Raw genomic sequence first — 19,424 nt, 5'->3', positions numbered from 1 at the left:
GGTGGTGGGGCTTGAACTTGGGGCTGCTGCCGAGTACATGGGGCGATGCTGGTCCTCCCAGCACATCCGATGCTCGGTTATGGCACTCAGGAGTGCCCCAGGGGACTTTGTCTCCTTTCCTTCAGTGCCAGCCCTGGGTCCCACTGGCTGCAGCCTCCCAGCCACTGCTGGAACAGAGGTCTCCAGCCAGCACTGGGGTCTGCACATCCCCAGGGAGCCCATGGGTGTCCCCACAGCCCTGGTGTCTCCCTGGGCTCAGTGCATATCCCTGTGGCCCCACTGCGTGTCCCCGCAACCCCTGCGCAAGTCCCAAGAGCCCCTCACTACGTCCCCCATGGCTCTTGGGTGATCCCCATGTCCTCCGCACATGTCCCCATAGTCCTGTGTCTGCCCCCCATGGCACTGCTATGTGGGGATGCCATAGGTCATCCACAGCAGGCAACAAGCTATAGAGAGCACCCAGGGTGGGTGGTGTGCTCACCAGCAGCTCAGCCCCATCCCATCCACTCCCTGGGGTCAAGGTGCTTCCTGCATCTCCCAGTCTCAGCACATGAGGCTGACAGCAGGAGCGAGGGGTCCCTGATGCTTTGGGGCTGGGAGCTCCCATGCTCATGGGCATGATCCACTCCCGGATGGACTCGTGTCCACGTGCATGGGGACACTCTGGCTGCAGGCTGGGATGGGACTGGGGGGGGCTGCAGATGGGGGTGAGGGGCCCTGGACCCTTCCCTAGGGGTTGGGCACCCTGGCACCAGTTCAGCACCGCTTCCCCTTCCAGGGCAGCTCCCAGCCTGCAAGAAACCCTGCAAGCAGCCTCCAGGGACGAGCCCATCAAGACCCCATTATCCACCAGCAAGCCCCTTCCTGGCTCCTCCTGTGCCTCTTCCATCCAACACTGCTGTGAACAAGTGCAAGCACTATGGCTGCAAGTTACCCATTAGCAATCAGCCACGGCCCTTATTTAGGACCCTCCAGCAGCACCAACAGGGGGGCTCTGGCCCCCATCTCCCCACAGCCATGAGCTCTTCCCCCGTGAAGCCTCTCCAGCCACGTGTTCCCTCCCCACCGGGTAATAAATGAGCTGATTGCTGGCAGAGCAGGGTATTGGTGGCGATACAAGCAGAAGCACGGTGTGCCACCCTCCTGGTGTGCCGGCTCAGGTCCTGGTTCAGCCTCTGCCCAAGGCAGGTGAGCAGGATGAGGGCATGGCTTCTCCCTCAGCTTGTCCCAGGGTGTCCAACAGTGGGAGGAGGTGGCCACTGAGGCTCACCCTGGGTTGAGCATCAGCCCCATCCCAGCACCCAGCAGGTCCCCCTGGCTCTGCTTGGTCCTCAGCACCGAGAACTGCAATGCTCTGGTACAGCAAGACCCCAGACAGGGCAGGCAGCGGATTGGGGTGGCTTCTGGTTCCCAAGCATCCCATGCTGCTGTGTCCCCACCCCAGCACAGTTCTGGCCGGCTCCCATGGGACAGGGTGTCATGGGACCCATGCTGGAGCTGCTCAAGCTTGGATTTTCTCCACCCCCTTGTCAGCCACCGCTGTCACCGCCATGGGGCTGGGGACGTAGTTGAAGGGGGTAACGCGGGCAGCTTTGCTTGGGGAGCCATGTCGGCTGGTGGGGAAGGTACCGGCGGGTGCCTCATGGCTGAAGGAGATGGGCAGCGTGGCCTTGGGTGGGACCAGAGCTTCGCCATCGCAGGTGGCACGGGTGCGCGGGGGGCCCTCACGGGTCTCCAGGGTGGGAGAGGTGCTGGAGTTGGTCTTGGTGGTGGAGAAGTCCTCAGTCTGCACCACGGCATCACTGGTCTTCCTGGGGCTGGGGCTGCTGGGGCGCTCCTCCTCGCCAGCCCCCGCCAGCGGCAGGGCCGAGGAGGGCAGCGTGCTCTTGAGGATGTGCGGGATGTCCTCGTCCCGAATCCTCCGCCACGTGCCCTTCATCACCACCACCGGCGGCTTCGCTGGCTGCTCACCGGGTGCTGCCTCAGGCTGCCGCCGCTGCCGCGCTGAAGCCTCGGAACGGGCCGAGAGGACGGAGGAAGGGCTGCCCGTCCTCCGCGCCACGCTGATGTTGGGCGAGGACGAGTACCTCTTGAAGGGCTCGGGCGCAGGGATGCTGGTCTTCACCGGCAGGCGGGACGGGCTCTCGGAGCTGGTCCTCCGCGGTGGCTTTACCCCGGTGGGGACTTTGCTGCCGAGCTGGGCTCTGGGCACGAGGGGCCGTGGGCTGGAGGCCGCCGGCTTGGCTGCCTTGAGCTCGTCACAGCGGGAGGAGCAGAGGAAGACGGCCGGGAGCGTGTCCCGGCTGCGCTGCGGGGAGGCAGCGCGGGGCTGCGCTGGGGAGAGCTCGGCGCGGTGCCGCAGCAGCAGGCTGGAGGACTCCTTGATGAAGGTGAGCTGGCGCAGGAAGCCGGAGCGGTCCGAGTCGCTGCCGCTGGAACGGGTGGACGACATCCGCACCAGGTTGAGCCGGCCCCCCGCCGGCCCCGCCGCTCTGCTGCCCCGCGCCTTTCCACCGTCAACCTGCTCCTCCAGCACCGGCATCGCCCCCCGGCCCGGCAGCGCCTTCCTGCTGGGCTTCTGCATGAAGGGGATGCGGACGGGTGACTTCTGCGTCTTGGACGGCTTGGGAGCCGAGGGCTTGGGAGCCGGGGCTTTAGCCGGGGGGCCGGGTGGGGAGGAGGAGCTGCCCGCCTTGCCCGTGGCTGCAGGACCCTGCTTGGTGTGCTGGGAGGGCGACGGCAGCTTCTTGGGGGCATGTTGGGACGGGGTGGAGGTGCGAGAGGAGCCCGAGGAAGGGGGGCCCTTGCCAATGCGGGCGGGCGGCGTTGTGCTCCTCTTGGGCAGCGCCAGGTCCCCGGTTTCGGGGGGCTTGCCCAGGCGGTGCAGGCTCCGAGAGCGCTGCTGGCTCAGGGAGAGGTTCTTCGCTGGCGGCGCCTCGGGCTTCGCTGCAGGGCTTTTCTTAGGGGTGGCCCTCGGGCTGGGGGTGTCCTTGGCCAGGCTGGGCATGTAGATGACGGTCCTGCCGCGGAAGACCACGGGCAGGTTCGGTACCGGCTTGGTGGGAGCTGGGCTCCGCTCTGCCCTGGCACTTCCACGTCCGGCAGAACGGGCACCGGGCACATCCTTTCTCTCTGGGCGGCTCTTGCTGTGCTCCCTCCTCGCTGCATCCCGGCTGGCCACGCTGCCAGCGCGCTTCTTCTCCTGCCTGCCCAAGGAGAGCTGCAGGGTGGACCCAACCGAGAGCCCCGACATAAAGGAGAGGATGGAGTCAGACTCGGAGGAAGGCTCCCGCGACAGGGAGGCAGCAGCCTGGTGCAGCCAGGTGACTATGGAGTTGGCACCCTCCTGGATGGCTTGCCACTCCACACTGTCCAGGTCTGAGCCCCGGTCGGAGCCGACATCCTCGGTGGGGCAATGCCTCCCCTCTGCTTTCCGCTCCCTCCCACTGGCACCCGCTGGCTTCTGCTTGCGCTCTGCCATCCTCCGGCGAGCTGAGGGCCGCCGGTGCTTGGGCATGGCTGAGCCGATGCACTTCTGCAGCAAATCATCCTCTGAGTTGAGGCTGGGGGAGCTGGGGGAGCCCCCCTGAGCCTGCCCTGCTGCTGCAGCTGACCGCAACCAAGCGGCTTTGCCACAGGGCTGGCCCCGCTCCTCGCTGTCGGAGAGGTTGGCATCGCTCAGTGAGCTCATGGAGGAGCTGAGGGAATAGCACGGCGGTGTCTCATCAGCAATGAGGTTGTTCTGTGGCTTCATCTTCACTGGCCGCGGGCTGGGACGGGGCTCAGGCTCCCTCCGGGGGCCAGAGCTGCCCCAGTTCTCCTTCCTGGGCACTTGGCCGGGCTGGGCTCTGCTGCTGGACACCCCCTTGCCTGCCTCGGGCGGCTCGTCCGAGTCCTGCTCATAGAAGCAGTAGACAGCTTCCTCGGTCGGTGTGGTGTGGCACAGCGACTGGAAGGCCACCCCGTCCTCCTGGGGAGCATCCTTCCTCCCAGGGGGACCACTGGTCCTCCCCACCTCCAGCTCCAGGTTGGGTCCACCCTTCGCAGGGGGCTGGCCCTTCTTCCCATCCCCACCTTGGCCGCAGCTCGATCCTGCTTTCCCCTTGCGGGCTGAGCTCAGCCGGGCGGGCGCTGAGCTGCCGGAGGCGGCTCTCCTGGCCGGGATGGTGCCAGCCTCGCGGTGCCCATCGGGCAGAACCGGGTTCCCTGTGCCTGGGCCGCGGCGGGGCTCGGCCTCCTCGGCGGCCGGGTAGCGCAGGGTCTCATCGCTCAGCGAGGCAGCGCTGGAGAAGTTGACGGGGGTCCCATCAGCAGAGTCAGTGAAGGAGTCATCGTCCTTGAAGAGGTCGCGGGCAGTGGCACGCAGGTGCTTGGGGATGCCGGGGTGCGTGTGGGCCGGCACCAGCATGTAGACAGGGACGTGCACCGGCTTCTTTGTCTGGGGGTGCAGGACCTGGCCGGACAGCAGGGAGGTCTTCACTTTGCGGAAGCGGGAGGGCATGGCGGAGCTGATGCACTCCTTCAGGATCTCGATGTCGTCGTCGTCGGGGGGCTCAGCACGGTCAGCTCGCCGCCGGCCCTCCAGGTACCGCTCCTCCCGGCGCTCCTCCCTCTTCTCATGAGCCACAAAATTCAGGCTGTTCTTCTCCGGGAAGGTGGGCATCAGCTTGAGCTCCACATCCTTCTGCACGTAGTGCTCGTGCAGGGGCAGCGCGCTCAGGCTGGACGCGCAGGAGAAGTTCTCGTTGGGTTTCTCCACTGTGAAGTAGACCATGGAGTCCAGGTCCTGGGGCAGCTGGAAGCGTTCCTTGAAATCCGTGATCTCCATGAACTTCTTGACGTTGTTCTCCCACTGGATGTTGAACTGACTGGTCTCCTTCTCCGGCTGGCAGCCCAGCTCGAAGAGGGGCGTCTTGCTGCGGCTGGGTGGCATGGTCTGCCCGGGGCTGTCGGGCAGCTCGCTGGGGCTGATGGTGCCACTGATCATCTCACTGCAAGGGTCGCTCTGGATGGAGCTGGCGATGGAGGGGCTCTCGAAGCTGCCCAGGGAGCTGACGGAGCTGCAGCGGCTCATCACCAGTGGGGTCTCCTGGATGTAGTTCTCTGAGGAGCTCGAGGGCGTGAGGTCCTCCTGGTGCGACGGGGATGACTCCCGCAGGAAGACCTTGTCACGCTTTGGGAAGGGGATGCTGATGGGCTGGGACATCCCCACCGGCATGGCTAGACCCGTATCTACTGCCTTCTCCTTCTCCTGCCTCCCATCCTCTCCTTCTGCATCCTCTTCCTCCATCTCCAGGATCTCCAGGGAGGAGTCACTGTCCAATTCATTCTCACTGTGGCTCTGCCCATCGAGCACATTATCTGCTGAGGAGAGGGAGGAGAGGGAGCTGCACCTTGAGAAGCAGATTGGGGTGTCCTCCACTGAGTACTTCTGCACTGACTCCTGCTCCGCTGTGGCCGGTGGGTGGGCAGGCAGCTTCTCCGGGATCTTGCTCAAGGTCTCTGCTGTCTGCAGCAGCGTGGGGGGAAGCCAGGCTTGCTTTCTGCCCAGGAGGGAGGAGTGGTGGCTGGTGCCGGTGGCCATGCCAGTCTTCGCCAGGCTCTCAAGCAGGGGGATGTGCTGGTAGGATGGGGAGAGTTTGATGGTGCGGACCTGGGAGTCCGGGGATAGCTTGCTGCCCGCCTCCTTCTTCCACTCAGCCTCTTTCTCCAGTGCCTTTGGGCTGGGGAAGGTCACCGTCTTCTTGGCCCGTTCAGGAAGGTCTCGCTGCTCTGGCTTGTCTGGCTCGGCCGGGTCTCTGCCCTTGAGCGTGGGGGGTTCAGCCCGCTCCGGCTTGCTGCTCAGGATGCTCTTGAGGTCAAGCCGGCTTGGCCGCTTCTGGTACCGCTGCAGCTCCTCCCGGTAGTCGAGGAAGGAGGCCCTGGTGCAGGGCTTCATGTGCTCCTTGGTGCAGTAGCCATCGCTGGTGCTGCCGCTGTTGAGGCTGTCGTTGGACAGGCTGGTGTAGGCGGTCTTCAGCCGCAGCAGCGTGTGTGCCCGGCTCAGACCCTCCCGCTTGGTGAAGCCGCCGGCATCCGAGAGGCGGCAGGGCGAGCAGGACTGGGCACGCGCCTCGTGCACCTCCTCGGGGCCATACTGCCACTCCAGGCAGTGGTCCTCCGAGCTGAGGCTGAAGCTGTCGTCTGAGGACGTGTGCATGGTGGAGATGTCCTCCACCAGCTTGTCGATCTTGGCCACCGTGCTGGAGATCTTGTTGGCCAGCTTCTCGGCAGCCAGTGAGACGTCATCCTCCGGCAGCGGCAGCTTCTTGGGCTCGGCTGGTTTGCTGCTGCCGTCCTTCTCCGGCTCCGGGCATCGCCTCTGTGCCAGCACCCGGGGCAGCGCCTGCCCCTGCAGGAAGGAGGAGTTGAGGAACATGGAGAGCACGGAAGCGCTGGCGGTCTCCACGCCGGTGGAGATGTTGGGCACCTCGTCATCGTCGAAGCAGCCGGAGTCGGAGGCGTAGTCCTTCACCAAGCTCTCCACGTGCCGCGTCGGCTTCTTCACGCTCTGGCTTTTCAGGCTCTGCTTCTCCATGGTGTCAAAGGTCTCAGCCAAGTGTTTGGCATCCAGCTCAGCCTCCAGCGCCTTCTGCTTGCGCATGTAGAGCGAGGGCATGCAGGAGCCCGGCGACACCACAGCCGTGTCCTTGTATTTGGGGGGCCGGTTGGTGAGGAGGTTGCGCAGAGCGGCTGCGCTGCCCATGGCGATCATCTTGTGCTTGGAGTGGATGAGGTTGCGCAGCATGCTGACTGCTCCCAGGTCCCACAGCAGCTCCTGGTCGCGGGGGCTGCGGGCAGACAGGTTCCAGAGCGTGCCGCAAGCGTTGCTGACGATGGTGAGGCTGTGCGAGCGCAGGTGCTGCAGCAGCGTCTGCAGGCAGTTGTGGTCCCGGAGCACCTGCCTGCGAGACAGGGGGACCCCCGGCCATCAGGACATCGGGTCCCCCATGCTCCACCCCATGCCACCACCCCAGCCTCACCTGTAGTCCTCCCGCGTGGCGATGAGGCTGGAGACGTTCCTGAGGATGCCGCCACCGCTCTCGATGATGGCCAGCGAATTGCTCTGGCACTTGTACGTGAGGGTGCTCACCAGGAAGCCCAGGGCCCCGTCCACCCCGCAGATGGCAGCTTTGTTCTCCGTGCTGTGCGCCGACAGGTTCCACAGCGCGCTCAGGACGCTCTTCAGAGTAGATTCCTGACGCAGGATGGGACACGGCTCCATCAGCCCCGGTCCAGCCACCCCGGTGCCCGCCCCTGCCCGCTCCGGTGCTCACCTTGCCCGCATGCAGCGCGCACCGCATCAGCCCGGTCACGCTGCCCACCTCCCGCAGCACCTTCTTGCTGTTGATGTCAGCCCGCCACGAGAGGTTCCTCAGGATGCTGGAGACCACCTGGGAAGGCAAAGTGAGGGAGGTGGGCAAAGGGACTGTCCCCTGCCTGTCCCCCCCACCCAGGGGAGCCCAAACACCGCCATAGTCATAGAATGGTTTGGGTTGGAAAGGACCTCAAGATCATCCAGCTCCAACCCCCTGCCATGGGCAGGGACACCTCACACTAAACCATGGCACCCAAAGCTCTGTCCAACCTGGCCCTGAGCACTGCCAGGGATGGAGCATTCACCACTTCTCTGGGCACCCTGTGCCAGCGCCTCAGCACCCTCACAGGGAAGAGCTTCTGCCTAAGACCTAACCTGAGCTTCCCCTGTTCCAGTCTGAACCCATCACCCCTTGTCCTGTCACTGCAGTCCCTGATGCAGAGCCCCTCTCCAGCATCCTTGTAGCCCCCTTCAGACACTGGAAGCTGCCCTGAGGTCTCCACGCAGCTTCTCTTCTCCAGCCTGAACAGCCCCAATGTTCTCAGCCTGGCTCCATACAGGAGCTGCTCCAACCCCTAAGCATCCTCATGGCCTCCTCTGGACTCGCTCCACCAGTTCCGTGTCCTTATGCTGAGGACACCAGCACCGCACACAGTGCTGCAAGTGGGGGTCTCATGAGAGCAGAGCAGAGGGACAGGATCCCCTCCTTTACCCTGCTGCTCACGCTCCCTTTGATGCAGCCCTGGATTTGGTTCATTTCTGGGCTGTGAGCGCCCAGGAACCCAGCACCCACCTGATGCAGCTCCTCGCTATCAGAGCCCAGCTGAGCCACGATGGCTTCCATGCAGCCCCGGCGGGAGCACAGCGTTGCCTGCAGGGGGGATGAGGTTGTTGATGTGATGCTGTGCCCACCCCAGCCCTGCAAACCCCCACTCTCCCAGACCCCCCCCCAACCTTGTTGACCACGTCGCCAAAGGTGAGGTTGGTGAGGGCCATCCCCGCGTAGCGCCGCAGCGCCAGGTTGAGAGGGTCGTTTGTCATCTTGTGCATCTCGTAGTCCACTTGCAGCAGCTCAGCCACCGCCTGCAGCCCTCCTGCAGGACAGGATGGGGGGGGGGGGGTGTTACTCAAGCACCAGGGAGGAGGGTACAGAAGGGATGGAGCCCTCTCCTGGCACCCACCCCATCTCACCCAGCTCATTCATGGCCCGCCGGTACTCCTCGTCGAAGGAGAGCTTCATGATGGCGCAGGTGGCCTGGCAGATCTGGGGCTCGATGGGCACTGGTGCTGCAGGGAGAAAGAGAAGGTGCAGCCTTGGGGGTCTCCTCCATCACCGCCGCCTCCGGCACGCTCGGATGCTCGCAGCCACATGCGCCACCATGCGCGTGTGTCCGTGAGCATATTGGCATCCCTCCTCGCCCCATACCTGTGCCATTCTCAAGGCCTCTGCCCCCATCCCTGCTCTGCATCTGCAGCCAGTCCCAGCAGGTCTCCGAGTAGGAGCGGATCTGCTCCAGCACGTGCAGCACTCGCATCTCCTTCTTGGCCTGGCCCTCGTCAGGCTGGGAGAAGACGATGTTGTGGAGGGCCGCATTGGCACGCATGCGGGCATCCTTGGTGCCGGGGGGGCTCTCGGGGGGGCCCGGCTCGCCGTCCGAGTCGTGCAGGATCTGGATGAGCAGGGGCAGGCAGCCCGACTTGCGCATGGCCAGGCAGCTCTCCTGCGAGCTGGACATGGCCAGCAGCGTGCGGGACATGTCGTCCTTGTCCCGCGTGGCCAGCATGGACAGGAGCCAGAACACCACCTCCACCTGCGGGGGGGGTCAGGGTTACACACGGCTGCCTCCCCCCCAGCCCCAGCCCACCCCAGCCAGGCTCTGGTGCGGGTGCCCCTCACCTTGCTGCTGCCCCCCTCCTCGGGGTGGGTCGGGGGGTCCAGGCTGCCATCACCCTCCGTGCCCGGCACCTTCCCACAGAGCTGCAGAGAAGGGGGCAGATGGGGGTGGGTTGCAACGCGCTGCCCTTGCCCCCCGTGCCCAGTCCCTCCCTGCTTTTCAGCAACCCACGGGTGCCATTAAATAGCAGCGTTTCCCAGTTGCTTTCATCAGTGCCAAGGCTGTATTTTAAGCTGGAATCAGGGCTGATTGGGAGGGGGCTGCCAGAGCAGCAGGCTCACTAAAGGAAAAGCGTGGGTGAAGCGATGCGGGGGGACAGTGAGGACTGCTGGGGCAAGCCCACAGAGCTTGCATGGGAATGGAGGGGCTGCAAGGGAAGTGGGACTAGCTGGGGTGTGCAGGGCTGTGGGTGATGAAGGGGCCATGGGTGATGGAGGGACCATGGGTGATGGAGGGGCCATGGGGTGATGGAAGGGCCATGGGTGATGGAGGGGCCATGGGTGATGGAGGGGCCATGGGGTGATGGAAGGGCCATGGGTGATGGAGGGGCCATGGGTGATGGAGGGGCCATAGGGTGATGGAGGGGCCATGGGTGATGGAGGGGCTGGGGGTGATGGAGGGTCATGGGTGATGGAGGGACCACGGGTGATGGAGGGGCTGGGGGTGATGGAGGGGCTGGAGGTGATGGAGGGGCCATGGGTGATGGAGGGACCACGGGTGATGGAGGGGCTGGGGGTGATGGAGGGTCATGGGTGATGGAGGGACCACGGGTGATGGAGGGGCTGGGGGTGATGGAGGGTCATGGGTGATGGAGGGGCTGGGGGTGATGGAGGGGCCATGGGTGATGGAGGGGCTGGGGGTGATGGAGGGGCTGGGGGTGATGGAAGGGCCATGGGTGATGGAGGGGCTGGGGGTGATGGAGGGGCTGGGGGTGATGGAGGGGCTGGGGGGTGATGGAGGGTCATGGGTGATGGAGGGCCTGGGGGTGACAGAGGGTCCATGGGGTGATGGAGGGGCTGGAGGTGATGGAAGGGCCAGGGGTGATGGAGGGGCTGGGGGTGATGGAGGGGCCATGGGTGATGGAGGGGCTGGGGGTGATGGAGGGGCTGGGGGTGATGGAGGGTCATGGGTGATGGAGGGACCACGGGTGATGGAGGGGCTGGGGGTGATGAAAGGGCCATGGGTGATGGAGGGGCTGGGGGTGATGGAGGGGCCATGGTGATGGAGGGGCTGGGGGTGATGGAGGGTCATGGGTGATGGAGGGCCTGGGGGTGACAGAGGGTCCATGGGGTGATGGAGGGGCTGGAGGTGATGGAAGGGCCATGGGTGATGGAGGGGCTGGGGGTGATGGAGGGGCCATGGGTGATGGAGGGGCTGGGGGTGATGGAGGGGCTGGGGGGTGATGGAGGGTCATGGGTGATGGAGGGCCTGGGGGTGACAGAGGGTCCATGGGGTGATGGAGGGGCTGGGGGTGATGGAGGGGCCATGGTGATGGAGGGGCTGGGGGTGATGGAAGGGCCATGGGTGATGGAGGGGCTGGGGGTGACAGAGCGGCTGTGGGATCACGGAGGAGCAAGTGACGGTGGCTGCGGCGGTGGTGGGCACCATCCGGCAGATGCTGCGGGAGCCTCCGCACCGCCCGCTGCGCCATGGCCTACTTCTGGTCTCCATGGCAACTGCCCGTTCCTCGGTGCCGGCAGCCACACAAAGCCCTGGCGCCGGCGGGGACGGTTGGGATAATGGGGTTGGAAGCGGAGCCCGGCCCCGGCTCCAGCATCCCATGGGCACCGGGACAGGCCCCGGCCGGGCTCAGCCCCGTCCCATTACCTGCGGCTCCGGCTGCTGCACCTTGTCCTGTGCCTCCATGAGCTCTTTGTCGATCTGTTCCAGCCGGGATGCCCGGATCTGGGGGAAGAGAGGGGGTCAGTGAGGGCTGGGACCCCCCCAGCCAGGGATGAGGGTGTAATGGGTGCACAAGGGTGGGTGTTGGGGTGCACAGAGCTTGTGTCAGTGTGCATGGAGCTGGTGCAAGGCTGCAAGGAGCTGCGTGTGGATGCAAAGAGCTGGGTGCGAGGGTGCACAGACTTTGGTGCTGAGCGTGAGGGTGCCCAGGGCTGAGGCTGTTGGGATGGGGCAGCTGGAGCACCCCGGGCACAGCACAGGAGGTGTGAGGAGGAGAAGGGACAGATCCTGCCCGCCCTGACCTGTGCCCGCTGCACCATCTCGTCCGCCGTCCCGAAGCGCTCCTCCATCAGCGAGCGGATGTGCTGAGCCTCGAACTCCAGCTGCTGCCGGATGAGATCCATCTGCATGGAGAACTGGGGAGGGGCAAAGATAGGGGGTGGCGTGAGGGGGACGCAGGGTCCTGCCTGTGCCCCCGGGGGTGTCGGGACCCCCTGCTCACCGTCTCCACGTGGGGCAGCTCCTCCAGGCGCGTGGCCAGGCTCTGCAGCTGGGTGTAGTACCAGACCTTCTCCTTCTCCTCCTTCTCAATCTCACCCAGCAGGAAGCACCTGGGGAAGGGGGGGGCAGCCCTGTCAGTGCAGCCCTCAGCCCCATCCCGGCCCCCTGCATCTCCCCCCATCCCGGCCCTCACCTCTCCCGGTCGAGCTCCTCCAGCATCCGGAAGGTGGCTCTGCCCAGGTCCCCGCTGCTCTCCCGCTGCGGTGCGGCTGGCAATGGGTTGTCCTCGACGCTGCGCCCGCTTCCAGGCACCTCCGGAGGGAACTTGAGGTTGTAGAGGCTGGTGATGTCCATCTGCAGGGCTGGGGACAGGGGCAGCAGCGTAAAGGGGGGGGGGCCTGGCTGAGACACCCCCACCCCAGCCTGGGCACGCACCTTTCAGCTGGTCCAGGACCTCCGTTTGTCCCGAGGACACCATGACCCGCGCCTCCTGCTCCAGCTTGCCCTGGAGGTGCTTCAGGACCTCCTACACCAGGGACAGAGCCATTGGGGCGGTGGGCACCGTGGAGGGAGCATCCCTCCCGTCCCGTGTGCCCTTCCCTGCAAGGGGTCCGTGTCCGCCCTCCCGGGGCTTGTCCTCACCTTCATGTCCGAGGTCTCATTCTCCAGCTTGGAGAGGTGGTTGGAGTTGTCCTCCAGCTCCCGCCGGAGGTGGCTGTTCTCCTTCTTCAGCGCCTCCACTTGCCGCACCAATTGATCGTACGAGGCGATGGAGCCGGACATCTTCAGCGCCTCCAGCTCCTGCGGGGGAAGGAGCAACGTTGGCAGCACCCCCCCGGCACCTCACAGAGCCCGAGGGGGGGGGGGAGCCCTCCCGCCCGCACAACGCTGCCCTGGCAAGAGCCGGTGCGGGCTCCCCTGGCTCGGAGCCTCCCAAAGGGACAGCCCCAGCACGGGGGCGGGGGGGGGGAGCGGGGGTGCCCGGCCCCTCACTCCGCCCGCAGGCAGCCCCCTGCCAGTCCCTGCCCGATTTCCAGCTCCGCAGCTCCCCGCTCCCGTCCCCCTTTGTCTCCCTTTTGTCTTCCCTGAACCATCTCCCGCTCCGCGCCCTCCCGCAGCGGAACCAGTCCGGGCCCCCCCCCCCCCCGCAGCACCCCCAGCCCTCTCTGCCCCCTCCATGCCTGCCCCCCCCCCACCTTGTCCCACTGCAGCCAACCCGGGCTCCCCCCCAAACCTCCTCCTTGCGCAGTGCCCACGGCTGCCCCCCCGCACCGGACTGGAGGGGGGGGCACACAAGGGCCATGGGGGGTGCGGGGATGGGGACCGTTCGTCACCACCCCAGCGGGTCCGGCTCGACAGCCCCGAGATGCCTTCGTCCGTGGGGGGTGTGTGTGTGTGTGTGTGTGCAAGCGGGGGGGTAGGTGGGGGGGTGCACAGCGGGTCCCCCATTGCACGCCCAGCTCATCCCTCCCCGTGACCCCCAGCGCTGGGGCAGGATCGGGCCCGTGCCCCCGTCCACCCCCCCGCAGCTGCCTGGGGCAGCGGCACAGATCGATCCCTGGGACCGCCAATGTCTGCCGCGAACGCCCTGGGATCCCTTTGGGGGGGCTCCAGCACCAGGCAGGGATGGGATCAGCACCATCCCAAACTCCCACCCGTGTCCTTCCCACCCCAGGAACCATCCCGGCCCCCGCTCCACATTGCTCCCCATCCCTTCACCCCACAACACATGGGGGGCCCCCATCCTGCTCCAGCTTGGGTGTACCCCCCCCTCCCCGCTGCCTGGCTCTGACCACGCTGCGCCAGGGCCAGCCACGCTTCCAGAGGGAGACAAAGACCCCACAGTGCAAATTCCCCTCCCCAAATAGCTGCCCCCCCCCCCCCCCCCCCCGAAATGAAATAACCCCCGGGGGGGTTGGGTGCAGACGGGGGGGTTGGGGGAACAAGGCTGTGGGAGGTGGCAGAAGGACAGGGGGCTATGGGATGAGGGATGTGGGATCAAAACAATCAAGACACAGGCTGCAGGATGAACAATGAGGGATGCAGGAAGGAGGATACCGGCTGCGGGAGGATGGGTGAGGGATGCAGGATGATGCAGGGATGCAGGATTAGGGATGCGGGATGCAGGCTGAGCAGAGCCTCCCATTGCTATGGCGACAGCGATGGGGCAGAGAAGGAGGGTCCATGGCCCTTCCAGAGCACCCACCAGATACGGGGCCGGGAGGGGGGGGTCAGCACTGAGGGCACAGCATTGGGAGGATGCAGGGGAACAGCTCCCCCCTTTCCTCCCCCCCAGCACCACAAACCTCTCAGCTCTGTTTGCAGGGGGTGAGATGCTGCTGGAGGAGCCTGGGGGCCACCGCAGACCCTCCGTGGGGCGGTGGCCGGCCTGTGAGGTCCTCCCAGCTCCGGGGGGTGCTGCTGCAGGGATGGGGCACCCCCCACCAGCGGCCTTGCCCCAGCTCCTGCCCCTGCCGGGGGTCTGGGGGGGAGATGAGCGGTGCCTGAGCCCTGGGCCCGGATCCGCCACAGCCGCAGCCACGCCGGGATCTGCAGCCTGCGGGGAGGGGCCGGCGCGGCACCGGCGTTCGCGAAGCGCCTCAGACACAGCGGGGAGGGCAGGGGCCGGGGCTGCCGCGCTGCTCCCGGAGCTCAGCCTCCGGCACCGTGACCGTCCCTGCCCCATAGGACCCAGAGCGGCCCCACAGGCTCCCGGGGGCTCGGGTGGTGCGGGCCCATGGGCACACCCCGTGTGAGTGACTGCACTGGGACCCTGCTCCTCCAACACCCAGCAGTGCCCCTCTCCGCTCAGGGCACCCCTGGACCGGCCAAGGCCACCAGCAGGGCCGGGATTCATCCGGCAAGGTCCCCGCAGGGCGGATGCTGCAGCAGATCAGTGAGTGCAAAGCAGCATCTGCGGTACCCAGCACAATGCGCTGCCCACGGCTCCCACCACCCCCTGTGCTGCCCTGGCCCCCTCCTCTGCGCTGTCCAACCCACTGCCGCAGCCTCCTGCAGCACACTGCCCCAGGGCAGGGCCGGGGGTGCCCCCCACCCCCTGTACCCCGTGCTCTCCGCACCAGCCCCGCAGCAGGACTGGGGATGGGGACGGGGACCACGGTCGAGCCCCAGCAGCGCAGCACCAGCTGAGCGCAGCCACCTCTGACAGAAGCCACATCTGAGCCCCCATCCGGCTGCGGCTCCCGGAGCCCCCCCCAGGGACGTTAAACAAACACTTGTGTTGTCACCAGCTCCCGCTGATCGACCCGGCCCCGGGGACCCCCGACCACAGCAAACTGCCCCCAGGGAGCGCCAGGCCAGCCCCGCACACACAGCCCCATGGCACGGCTCCCGGGCAGCACATGCACATAGTGGGGCACACGCAGGGATGCTGGCACATGGGACCTGCTCCCTCCCCACATGCAGCATCCGACCCCCTGCAGCACCCACACCCGCACACAGCGGCTGTTCCCACACACATGCGCACACACACACGTCTGCTACATGCACATGCATGCAGAGGCATGCACAAGCACATCACAGCCTTTGGGCAAATGTGGAGCCCTGGCAGGGTCCCGGTGGGGCGAGTGCTGGGGTCCCTGCACCCCCAAAGCAGAGACACCCCCATGCAGGGCCAGCCCCACAGCCCAGCCCATGGCACTGGTGCGGGAACGGGCACGGGAGCCGGAGGGCAGGGACGTTGCCAGCCCGTGCCCAGGGCAGCACCTACCTCACAGCGGCATCCAGGGGGGACTGGGGACACCTCCTTCCCCGGGGGCACGGCACTGGGACCCGCGGGATCCCCCTGCCCTGGGTGGGATTCAGAGACCGGGATCTCTGAGGGGCAGGTTTGGGGCTTCAGGTCCGGGGCTCAGCCCCGAGCTCCCGGCCCGGCCCCGCTATGGGGGGAGCGAGGAGCATGGCGGGGGTGGGGGGGGGCTCCGCGGGGATCCGAGCCCGCATCGGGCCGGGGGGGAGAAGCGGGCACCCCCCAGCCGCGGGCCCTGCTGCCCTCCTCGCCCTGCCCGCGGGGTGGGGATGGGGATGGGGATGAAGATGGGGATGGGGACGGTCTCTGCTGCCCCCCGCACCCGGGGGCTCCGGGCGGGGCCCCGGCATTGCCCAGCCTTTGTCCCCGCAGCCGGGGATGCGGGACGCGGGGGCTAAACCTGCCGACAGCCCCCCCCCCACCTCCCCGATGTGCCCGGGATGGAGCCGCGCCCGCCGCAACGGGAGATCGGCGCAGCCAGGGCCGGGGGCACCCTGCACATCGGGGGGGGGGGTGATGCAGATCAGACCCCCCCCCCGGCCTCATCCAGCCCCTCCGACCCCCCCCCAACCAGGGGTCCCCCCGCGCAGCGCTCCCCCATCCCCGCCTCGCCGGGGGCTGCAGCGGCCGGAGCCGCCGGGACCCCCGGAGGGTGCGGGAGGTGCGGGGCAGGTGCTGCCGTTACCTCATCCCCGGCGGCGGCGGCGGCGATGCGGAGCTGGGCGAGGCCGCATCCGAGCAGCCGCATCCCGCCCCCGCCCCCCCCCCCCAACCCCCCCCGTCGCTCCCGGTCGGGATTTTCCGCCGTTAGAGGGCGGCAGCCGGAGCCCCTCCCCCCCCCCCCCCCCCCCCCCGGTTGGGACCGTGCGGGGGGAACCGGGACCGTGCGGGGCTCCAGCCCCCCCCAACCGCCGGGGTTTGCCCCCCCCAGCGCTGTCCCCGCAGCCATCAGCCCCCCTCGGGCAGGGCCCGGCTGGACCCAACCGGGGCCGTTCTCCCCCCCCACGGCCTGATCCTGCCCCCCCTGCCTGCGGCCGTGACCTGCGCCACACACCAGGGCCCCCCCCATGGATGCTCCGCTCACGCCGAGGACACCGTCACCCACCTCCAGGCCAGCGCGGCCCGGGCTGGGGCTGCCTGCGGGCAGGGGAGCTGGGCTGAGGGGCCAAACACGGCCTTGTCCCCGTCCCCCCCCATCAGCAGGAGCTGGACGAGGACCATCAAGGTCACAGCACCTGAACAAAAGGGACCTGGAGCCTGGTGACAGATCTTGCCTGAAGGACAAACGGCCTCAGCATCCCCAGGCAGGAGGAAAGGTCTGGAGGGTGTTTCAAAGACCCAAAGGGTCCCAAGAGACCCCTCAGTGTCCACAGCAGGGACCACCCCAAAGTCCCCAGTATCACCCCGCCCGTAGCAGCCTGGGCAGATGGGATCACACCCCAGACCAGCACCGAGCCCCTGTGGGGCAAAGACCTGGCCCTCAGGTGCTGGTAACACTGGATGAGGCCATCAGTGTGTTTGTGACTATCTCTGGCCACGGTCACCTGCAGCATCGTGAGGTTTTCCCAGCCCAGCTTTCTCCCAACACAACAACCACCACCACAACACCAGAGATGTGCCAGGGCAGGGCCATGGTGGCAAACTGCAGGACTAGCGTGCTGGGAGCAGTGGGGCAGTGACAAAAAGGATCCTCCACACCAGTGGCTCCTGCAGAGAACCCCTTGGAATGGCTCCTCGGAGCTGGGGCCATTGCCACACCCCTGGCAGCCGCCATAGCTACCCTGCACCTTGGGGTGGCTCCAGAGCCAGCCGGGGCCATCCACATCGTCCTGAAGAGCAGCTTCTCCTTGGGGCCATAAAGGAAAACCTATCCACCCCCCTCAGCCTGAGCGAGGAACCAGCAGTTCACCCACCTGCTCCGAGCAGACACCAAAACCCTCTGGAATCCCACATCTAAGATGAGAAAATAGTAGTTCAGGATCTCAGTGCCCCACGAGGTGTCCTTGGCACCTTCCATGCAGGAGATGGGCTGGTTCCAAGGCCACAGGCAGCCACCCACCCCTCAATCTGCTTTACTTCCATGGTCAAGCTCACGCTTCAGGCACGGAGCAGACGCTTCCCAGCATTCCCAGTGTGACGGGAGCAACACCTGGAACGCCCCAAGTAACGTCACATAGATGGAAATGCCTCAAAGCAGACAGAAGTGGCATCCATCATGAAGAACAAGGCAAAGAACAAGGAATTTAACTCATCTACTAAACCCACTTGTGTGTGCTGCATGTGCTGACCAAAAGAACAGGTGAATTTTGGGGAGAACATCAAACCATGGCTGCGATGAGGGAGTTTTGCTCGCCCACAGCCCCAGGAACGCTGAGTCCAGGAGAGAAATCCTTGTGAGAAACACCTTTTATTTACACATGGAAAAGGCTCCCGCTTCGTTACTTCAGAGGAATGAACCTGGAGGAATGGGTGGCTCCGATGCCCGGGCGCCCGTGCTTCACCGGCTTGTACGTGATGGAGAACTCCCCCAGGTAGTGACCGATCATTTCAGGCTGCGAGAGAACAGAAACTGGTGTTGGCAGCGACCTGGGCTGGGGCACACACCACAACCCCCCCTGTACCCCCCTGCAGCAGCCAGGGCATCGGCCACTGGCGGCCTGATGTGGTTCAGCGGGACGAGGGAGTCCCTCTGTCCCCCCAAGAGGGGAGCACACAACATCCAGGGCCTTTCTGTGCTCTCAGGCTGGATTTCACGTCCCTTAATGCTGCTGGCCGGGTGAGCTCACATTCCACTCCCAGGAAACCTCTGGGACGGGATCTGTTTCACCCAGTGCCGACGGGAAAGGAGGGAGCAGGCAGCGCACGGCCTCACCCCCTTACTCCAAAGCTGCCCTCCTGTGAGCAGCCCGCACACAGGGCAGACACTTCTCAGACCCCTTCCATGCCGGTTTTGCTCCACGCAGGAGCCCCCACGCTGAAAACCTTAACACGGGGAATGCCGAGCTCGGACCGCGACCCAGCTGCGGCACCCCCTCACCTTGATCTCCACCTGGTTGAAGGTCTTGCCGTTGTACACGCCGACCATGCTGCCCACCATCTCGGGGAGGATGATCATGTCCCGCAAGTGGGTCTTCACCACCTCCGGCTTCTCCATGGGGGGCGCCTCCTTCTTGGCCTTCCGCAGGCGCTTCAGCAGGGAATGCTGCTTGCGGCGCAGCCCCCGGTTGAGGCGCCGGCGCTGCCGGGCGCTGTACAACTGCATCAGCTGCTCGCTGCAAGGCACGGGCGCGCTGAGCCCGGGAGCCCCCGACAAACCCGCACCAACCCCGCAGCCCCAGCACGGGGCTCGGCTCCGCGCCAGCCCCGGCTCCCGCAGCGCTTACTAGGACATGTCGAGGAGCTGGTCCAGGTCCACCCCTCTGTAGGTGAACTTACGGAACGTTCGCTTCTTCTTCTGCTCCACCTCCGCCTGCAGCCGCCAGGGAGGGAGCGGGCGTCAGGGCCCTGCTCACCGCACCCCTCCCCGCCGCCAGCCCCGGCCCTGCGGACCCCGCCGAGGCCTAGCCCCGCACGGCCCCCAGGAGAAACCAATCCCCGCCCCACAGCAAAGAGCCCGGGCCGCCCGCGGCAGCAGCGCCGGTGCCGGGCCCGAGGAGGCGGCGGCCGCGGCGGATGGAGCCGGATGGCGGCCGCCGGTACCCCCCGCGCTCACCATCTTGGCCGGGTGTCCTCGGAAAGGCCGCGCTGCGGCAGCTCTCGCGAGAGCAGCGACGGGACGGAAGGGGGCGAGAAGCTCCGCCCCCAGCAAGGCTCCCGCCCTCATTGTCCTTAAAGGGGCCGCAGCCCGCAGCGCCCCGCAGCATCCCCGCACCAGGCTGGCGCCGAGCACCCCTCTCCTCCCAGCCCTGCTCAGACAACACCCGCCGAGCAGCAGCCTTCATCGATGCTGCCTTCCTGCAGAGCCGGGTAGCGTTTCCAGCTCCAGTCGGTTGTGTTTGCC

At 66.5% G+C, this 19,424-nt stretch overlaps 2 protein-coding genes across 3 annotated transcripts; both read right to left on the bottom strand.

Annotated features, from left to right (window-relative positions):
* Positions 1 to 1,085: 1,085 nt before the first annotated feature.
* Positions 1,086 to 15,436, bottom strand: APC2 (APC regulator of WNT signaling pathway 2). 2 transcript variants are annotated; one of them, XM_057432637.1, is made up of 15 exons: positions 15,386 to 15,436; positions 12,298 to 12,456; positions 12,091 to 12,181; positions 11,849 to 12,017; positions 11,657 to 11,765; positions 11,457 to 11,570; positions 11,080 to 11,157; positions 9,255 to 9,335; positions 8,784 to 9,168; positions 8,549 to 8,644; positions 8,312 to 8,451; positions 8,151 to 8,228; positions 7,317 to 7,433; positions 7,023 to 7,237; positions 1,086 to 6,944 (listed from the first exon to the last, which is right to left on the bottom strand). In XM_057432637.1, exons 2-15 carry the CDS (start codon positions 12,436 to 12,438, stop codon positions 1,502 to 1,504), a joined length of 7,257 nt encoding a protein of 2,418 aa, XP_057288620.1. In that variant the 5' UTR covers positions 12,439 to 12,456; positions 15,386 to 15,436; the 3' UTR covers positions 1,086 to 1,501. The 2 variants fall into 2 exon arrangements, with proteins under 2 accessions (XP_057288620.1, XP_057288624.1); XM_057432641.1 differs by lacking the exon at positions 9,255 to 9,335.
* A 2,378-nt stretch (positions 15,437 to 17,814) lies between these two features.
* On the bottom strand, positions 17,815 to 19,182 carry RPS15 (ribosomal protein S15). The gene is made up of 4 exons (XM_057432496.1): positions 19,137 to 19,182; positions 18,808 to 18,893; positions 18,462 to 18,696; positions 17,815 to 17,976 (listed from the first exon to the last, which is right to left on the bottom strand). Exons 1-4 carry the CDS (start codon positions 19,137 to 19,139, stop codon positions 17,863 to 17,865), a joined length of 438 nt encoding a protein of 145 aa, XP_057288479.1. The 5' UTR covers positions 19,140 to 19,182; the 3' UTR covers positions 17,815 to 17,862.
* Positions 19,183 to 19,424: the final 242 nt, after the last annotated feature.

The sequence above is a fragment of the Pezoporus wallicus genome, unplaced genomic scaffold (assembly GCF_028554395.1).
Source record: "Pezoporus wallicus isolate ANWC-B61680 ecotype Strahan unplaced genomic scaffold, APGP_CSIRO_Pwel_v1 contig_10287, whole genome shotgun sequence".
Taxonomy (NCBI): Eukaryota; Metazoa; Chordata; class Aves; order Psittaciformes; family Psittacidae; genus Pezoporus; species Pezoporus wallicus.
This window is presented reverse-complemented; position numbering and strand designations above follow the sequence as displayed.

Excerpts from the sequence above, each read along its gene's own strand:
- RPS15 (XM_057432496.1), bottom strand. Across the intron at positions 18,697-18,807 it reads CAGCTCCTCGACATGTCCTA|CGAGCAGCTGATGCAGTTGT; the intron begins GTAAGCGCTGCG and ends CGTGCCTTGCAG. Across the intron at positions 17,977-18,461 it reads TCAACCAGGTGGAGATCAAG|CCTGAAATGATCGGTCACTA; the intron begins GTGAGGGGGTGC and ends GTTCTCTCGCAG.
- APC2 (XM_057432637.1), bottom strand. The coding sequence starts at position 12,438 with ATGTCCGGCTCCATCGCCTCGTACGATCAATTGGTGCGGCAAGTGGAG. Across the intron at positions 8,229-8,311 it reads TTGGCGACGTGGTCAACAAG|GCAACGCTGTGCTCCCGCCG; the intron begins GTTGGGGGGGGG and ends TCCCCCCTGCAG. Across the intron at positions 6,945-7,022 it reads GCCACGCGGGAGGACTACAG|GCAGGTGCTCCGGGACCACA; the intron begins GTGAGGCTGGGG and ends CCTGTCTCGCAG.